Below are 7,305 nucleotides of genomic sequence, written 5' to 3'. Positions count from 1 at the left end.
GTGTGTGTGTGTGTGTGTGTGTGTGTGTTGTACTACGGACCTAGGCATCAATAATCATAGTCATTTAGTCAATGTCTATTATGAACTCAAGGATAGAGGATGTTTGATTTTAGAACCAAGTATGAAAACATATTCCCTAAAGAATAGTCTGTCTTATGTAAGAGAGTTAGATGGTTTTTAAAATGATTTTATTTTTAAAAATTTTTACAGTACTGGGAATTGAACCCAGGACTTCACAACCTGGTTGGCAGTACTTTGTCACTGACCTATATGCCTAGTCGTTCCATATCATTTGTTATGATGAGTCTTTATTGCTGGGACAAGCCATCTAGGCATCTACGGCAGTGCTATAGTAATATTCTACTTACTTTTCTTTTTTAAAAAATGCAATTCCAAAGTCATTGTAGCCACCTGAAGGCAAAACAGCTTCAGAGACAAAGGAGAGGGGCTGAAATTTTGATAACTATAAAATGATGAGAATAAAAACTCCTCCCCCGAAAGATGTTCAGGTATATAAGAACACCTGGATGAGTACTTTAAACATCATTGTCAACCTTGGGTGTTGCAGATTTTCTTTTAAGCTTGGGTAAAAAAAACTGAGCAAAGACTAACATGACTCAGTGCTCTTGGCTGCTGCTCCTTGTGGGGCTGTCTATGACCCACATCTTATCTCAGCACTGTGACTCTCTGAATTTTTATTTGCATAAAATCACCTTACAAACTCTAATGCAACTGAGAGAAATGAGAACACGGATTCCTGTAGAATGTTTCACAGAAATCAAAGCTTTTGAGTTGCCCAAAGAGATCCTGTTAGACACCCAGCTTGTGGAAAGGGACATCCAGACCATATTCTATGAGATTTCCATGCAAGTCATCAATGTCTTCGATCAAAACACCTTCAACTCCGCTTGGGACAAGAAACTCCTCAGTCAATTCCAAATGGAACTTTATGAAAAAGCGGAGTACCTGAAAGAATGCTTGGAAGAAGAGAACAGCACCAGTGAAGACACAAGAGAAAAGAGAGAGGGGGGCATGAGCTCGCTCCAGCTACGCAACCTAGAACTGAGGAGGTATTTCAACAGAATACTCAAGTTCCTGAAAGATAAGAAATACAGTCGCTGTACATGGGAGATCGTCCTAGTGGAAATAATAAGATGTTTCCTATATCTTGAGCAATTCCAAAGACAATACTACAAATGAAACAAGGTATATTTTTAAAATTAAGACTCTAATTTTCTCCAAGATCTCCTTCTCCTTTTCCTACATCTTCATCTTCCTTTTAAGGATGACTGTGCTATGCTGGAATTAATCCTGTCCTCGGTCAGACTGCTGGTAGTATATGTAATGCTTGTTTTCTCTAACTAAAGCTTGACCTTGGAACTGCAGCCGCATTCACCTCTTTAAAGAGAGTTAATAAAAGCCCAGTGTGGTGGCGTGCACTTGTAATCCCAGCATTTGGGAGGCTGAGACAGGAGGACCACAGTTTGAGGACAGCCTCAGCTACTTAGTGAGGTCCTTTGCAACTCAGTGAGGCCCAGTTTCAAAATACAGAATAAAAAATAGGCCTGAGTGTGTAGCTTGGAGATAGAATGCCCCTGGGTTCCATCCCCAGTACTGCAGAGAGAGAGAGCGAGAGAGAGAGAGAGAGAGAGAGAGAGAGAGAGAGAGAGAGAGAGAGCTAGCGAGCCAGGTTTAGTAGCACATACCTATAATCCCAGTACTTGAGAGGCTAAGAAAGGAGGATCACAGATTCCAGGCCAGTCTCAGCAATTTAGAGAGACTTTCAGCAACTTAGCAAGATTGTTTAAAAAAATAAAATAATAGGACTAGGGGTATAGTTCAGAAGTAGAATGCCCTTGAGTCTCATCTCTATAGAGTATCAGAAGAGTACAGGGTTCATGAGGCAGATCTTTTTGTATACTCTTGGGGAGAGAGGATGAACAGGGCAATTTAGTAGTCGTAAATATCCTGAAAAGTACACCGATCCCTGTCTTATCTCCTTGAGTCTCATCCCTGCCCTGACACAAACATAGAAAGAGTTTATTTAATGCCAGTCATCTACTGGGTGATCTTATAAATTCTGTTAGGAAGTCTTGAAGACAGGTCTAAAGGAATAAGATTTCCTCTTCATTTTCTACTTTCTCTTCCTCTTTCCTTTGGCCGGCTCATATTGGCTTTACTCTGTCATCTTTGAAAGTCACCAAGACAATGGCTAAAAGACAAGGAGCTAAGAGTGTTGCAAAATGTAAAATTCCAACCTTCTGGCTGCCAAGGTTGATTTGTTTATTCTAAAAAGTTTAGCACATTAAAAAAGTTTATACAAGCCCTGCAGAGTCAAAACTCTGCCCCTAGAAGAAAAAAGGTTGACATTTCTGGCCTTTTGTTTGTCAGATTGGTTTGTTTGAAAGAATACAGTTTGAAGAATGATACGTCATTACTTTAAGAGTGAAGATCCATAACAGAACATGGATGAATGGCTGAATTAGGTGACCATTACGCTCTCATTTAACTCTCGGAACCTATGATTCTAACGCAGTGGGCTCATCATGCCTGATGTATATTGTTTTATTCCTACATCTAAAGGCACAGAAAATGCTGGGAAACATACAGTATCAGTCTTACATTGTATTCCTTGAATTTTATACTGGAAGAATTTTACACTGGATTTTCCACTTAGAAGACTACATTCTGTTATGCAAGTAAAGTAGCCATTCTAATCATATGTGATACTTTATCTTTTACCTTTTTAATAATTACTTTGTATCCAGATTATCTAGGTTATATATTCCCTCATCTGTTTAATTCACTACCTAGCTAACTGAAACTTCCTCCTTTTTCATTTCAGAATTGTCCATCTTCAAGAAAGAATTAACAGAGACTGTGGCTACACAAATGCATCAAAGGGCATAAAATATACCTGATTCCGTTCTTGAGAAACCTCTCCTGCTAATACTATTAACAGCATCCTGCTAACTTGTTTAGATTCAGGATTGTTCCAAGGCAAGGCTCAAAACAGTACAGTCACAGTCTTAATTAAAAGTAAGGCAAATTTCAACCAAAATAATTGAGAAGAAATTTTTAAAAGAACAAGTTGTAGATCCTACAAGTTATCAGCTGAAGGATCAGGCAATAAAATGGGTTGATATAATCCATTTAGAGTTGTTCCAGTTGAATAAAAAGCACCACGTGTTGTAAAGGAGTTGGGGCATGCAAGCTAGTAAGCAGGAAATACACACTTAGTATTTTCTATGAATTGCTCTAATGATGCCTTTGCCTATTCTAATAACTCTGCTAGGAGGATGATGGTTACTTTGGTAATTTATGGCTTCAGTCTTGCCAACTGATTGCTATGCGTGAGGAAAGAGAATAGGCCAGTAAAACTGACACTTTCCAAGCAATAGAGATCGTCTGATTATGTGGGTAGCGGCAGCAGTCAGAACAGCATGCTTTTCAACAGCACATCTAACAAAAAGAGAAAGGAGGAGGATGAGATGATCTCCACTGAAATAAATGGTTAAGGACAAAAACTGGCATCACCACAAAGGAAGGGATGCTAACAGACAATATGGAAAATGTTTAATCTCACTTCTGATTGAAGAAATGCAAATTAAGTCAACAATAAACTTCTTTCCTCCCTCCACCATGGCAGAAATGGAAAGTAAGGATAATATAGAGTATGAGTAGAGTATAGGGTTCACGAAGCAGATCTTTTTGTATACTGTTGGGGAAAGGATGAACAAGACAATATAGCAGTCTTAAATATCCTGAAAAGTACACCAATCCCTGTCACATCTCCAGAAATTTATTCTAAGAAAAGAATTGGGTAGATTGTTCACTGGAGTCTTATTTATAAATCTCTTCCTCTCCTCTTCTTCTTCCTCCACCTCCTCCCTGTTCTTTTTCTTCCTCTAATTCTCACCTCTGTATATTTTATTTTTCCTGCAATAATTTTGGGGAGAAATTTTTAAATTCTAAATTTAAAAATAAATGTACAATCTTCTGTTTTGTTACTGAAGTAGATTTGGAGGAGCATCTTCTTTGTGCTTTTTAATTGGTGCTCTTTGGTACCTCTTCAGCAAGCAGTACCCCCAAGTAGGTCTTCTTGCAAAGGTCCTTTTGTTGCTTTGCTGCTGCTGTTAAATTTCAAAGGAATATTTCTTTAGGGATCATTTTCATAATGAAATGTTTATGAAGTGCCTTCCGATACTTCAAAGGTGTTTTTTTTTTGTTTTTTGTTTTGGTGGTTCCACTGGTAATACCCAGAAAATGCTAGAGAAAGTTTTCTGTGTGTCCACATTCCTTTGTTATAGGGAAACTCAAAAGTTCTGTTAAGTCAGGTAAGGGAAAACTATACCTATTCAGAGCCCAGCACAGTTCCAGTTCCACCAAGGGTGTTTGAATGGGCCCTGGGAGCATAGCTCAGTGTTATAGTACTTGTTTAACAGGTGAGAGTAGGCCCTGGATTCCATCCCCAGAAGGCAAAAACAAAAGCGGAATGGGTACAGAGGTCACAGTTATCCCCAGGTGAGTCTCCTCCTCCCCTTAAGCTAGGTAGGAATCAAAAAGTTGGAGGACAAGGGCTGGGGATGTAGCTCAGTGGTAGAGTGCTTGCCTGGTCTGCAGGAGGTCCTGGTTTCAATCCCCAGTAAAGTTAAAAAAAATTGTAGGATAATAAAAAGTATAAATTGAGTCCCTCTGAAAGAGTGCTCAGTTGTGAGTCCCATGGGGAGGGGATTGGGGGAACTGCCAACCTGAGATCATCTGCAAGGCTATGAAAAGGTATAGATCCCAGCCAGGTACAGACTCAGTTTTCCCGCCCTTTCAGAAATTATCTGGGCCCCCTACCTTCTCTGGGTGGCTCCTTTATTTCAGTCTTTGTTCCTTAATAAACAACCTATGCTTGTGGGCAATCAAGGTGGTTGTGTGTGTGTGTGTGTGTGTGTGTGTGTGTGTGTGGTGCTGGGGATTGAACCCAGAGGCATTCTACCTTTGAGTTACACCTCCAGGCCTGATTTTATTTCTTATTTGGAAACAGGGTCGTCCTCAAACCTTCACTCCTCCTGGCTCAGCCTCCCAAGTACAGGGATTACAGGTGTGCATCACCACCATAAACCCCGCATACGGCCAAATTTTAACATCTAACTTGCACAGGAAAACAGGACCACCTGTAATCTAGCAAGAGCACAAATGGGAGTTTAGGGTCTTCCCAAACCACCTGTTCTCCAAGCCTTGCAAGCTGAACCCTGTTCTGACAGCATCTGTTCCACGACCTCCTGGTCTGTCTTTTCTACAATGCAGATAGTGGATTTGGCGTTTAAACTTGAAGCCCTAGCAAAGTCAAAATTCCAAGTGAGCCCTGACACTACATTTCCCTATCTTATATTTCCAGGTAAATTCTAGAAGTTTCCTAAGTTCTCTACACTTCCATTCTTTCCATGGAGAATCATCCCTTTCCCTCGCTTGGAAATTACAAACTCCAGCAACTGGGGAGCCCTCTGCCTACCAGAGGTGCCCTGACCCCCTCTCCTATGGCCTGGCAGCCAGCCGCCCAATCACAACGCCTCCAGCCAGTGAAATCTTCTAAAACCAACCCGAGACACCCCTGATTCGGGAGGAACTTTTCTTCCACCCTTCTGGAAGCTGCGCCCTTTGCGGTGCGCGGGGATAAGATCTGAGAAATGCGCCCTGGGCCACAGGCAGCGGAGGAGGCGGGGACGGAGCAGCTTTCCCTCCTCCCTCTAACCTCCAGGCCGGCCGGGTGGGGAGGCTCCTCTCTTTCCCCAGCCGAGATCCTGATCTGAACTGGCCCAGGGGCTGGCGTGGAAGGAGAAGGAGGGGGCCGGAGGGGCTTCCTCTGTCCCCAAGCCCTACCAGATGCTGCAAAAGCAAACAACAGGAGAGACGAGGAGAAACAAAAGGCTATTCGCCCCCAATCGATCTCAGTCGGCCCTGTCGCGCGGTCCCTGAGGGAAGGTTTATGGGAAGAAGGTCTTGAAGACAGACTGGGCGGGATATTGAGCGCTTTAGGATCTCTGGGAGAACCCGGTGCCAGAGGTCAGCGTGTCTGTCTGTCACACACACACACACACACACACACACACACACACACACACACACGGAAATGAAAGAAAAGTTTAAGGATGTTTCACCTTCTGAGCAGGGAAAGGGAGGAGCTGGGGATTCCAGATGTTTGACAGTTGGCTTAAGAATTCAGCAGGATTTCTACGTCCTTTACACCCTCCCTCCCTCCACCAAGCCCCGACCGCCCCGGGGGCGCCTCGGCCTACGGCCGGAGCCCCCCGCGCAGCCCCTAGCCCAGCCTCCTCACTCCGGACCCAGGTCCCAAACGCGGTCCCCCGGCCCGGACGCACTTTTGGAAAAGTTAGTGTTCCCGCCGCCCACAGCCCAGCGCGCACCCTGCAGGCATGAGACTCGGGATGGGCTCGGGAACAGATTTGCACCCTGAAAGGAACCTTTTATTGATCTATCTGCTAAAAGCAAGGCCACGGATCCCCGAGAGGGAACCGGACCCTCTTCCCTCCCAGAGAAGTGCGCACTAGGAGTCGGCCAGAAGCCCAGGCGCCCCGCTCGGTCTAAAGTGGCTCTAGCCCCGGAGGCCCGGAGATCGCGGGTGGGGCGCCCCATCCGCCACCCCAGGCCCCCGATGCACGGGTCCCAGGTGCGCCCCGCACCTCTCGCGGGACCGCGCCGCCTCCCCTCGCTCCGAGCGCGTGCTTACCGTGGGGTTTTAATTTCAGTTTAGGGCCCTGTCGGCTCCCTTCTCCAGGTCAGCTGCAGCTGGTGCGAGAGAAAAAGGTGAGCTCAGGCAGGAGCTACATTTGCCGATCCACGCCAGCGGCTTTCTGGCCAGCGCGCCGGGCTCCGGCAGCAGCTCCAAAGCAGCCCCCACAAGCACCCAGCGCCGCGCAGCCCGCCCGGGCTCACAGTCGCCCACCAGGCGCGGTGCCGGGACCCCTGGCGGCCGCCTGTGGAACCGCAGCTAAGTGGAGGCGAGAAGTGGAGTTGCTTTCAGGATTATTTCCCCTCTATAGAGTCAGAACCCTCAGAGGGGCTCCCAACCCTGCTGACCCCCCGGGCCAGGGAGGTCAGAAAGATGTCCAATCCGAAAAGGTGAGTTCTGGGTCCTCAACGGCCGTTTCCAAAGCACGCAGAAAGGGACAAATGGCTTACATTCTCCAAGATTTTGACTGTTGGAAAGTGCCTTGGACTGTCTCACATAGAACGGGAGTATTAATCATTGGAAAATAGTCTCTGAGATTTCAGCAGATAATAGGCTGGAAATAA

The 7,305-nt window shown here is 45.2% G+C and overlaps 1 protein-coding gene across 1 annotated transcript; it reads left to right on the top strand.

The window, feature by feature from the left end:
• Positions 1–612: 612 nt before the first annotated feature.
• Positions 613–1,200, top strand: IFNK (interferon kappa; the record flags this gene model as incomplete). The annotated part of the gene is made up of 1 exon (XM_080708952.1): positions 613–1,200. The coding sequence occupies one exon, from the start codon at positions 613–615 to the stop codon at positions 1,198–1,200; it is 588 nt and encodes a 195-aa protein (XP_080565078.1).
• Positions 1,201–7,305: the final 6,105 nt, after the last annotated feature.

This window comes from Muscardinus avellanarius, assembly GCF_963383645.1.
Source record: "Muscardinus avellanarius genome assembly, chromosome: 13".
NCBI classification, from domain to species: Eukaryota; Metazoa; Chordata; class Mammalia; order Rodentia; family Gliridae; genus Muscardinus; species Muscardinus avellanarius.
This window is presented reverse-complemented; position numbering and strand designations above follow the sequence as displayed.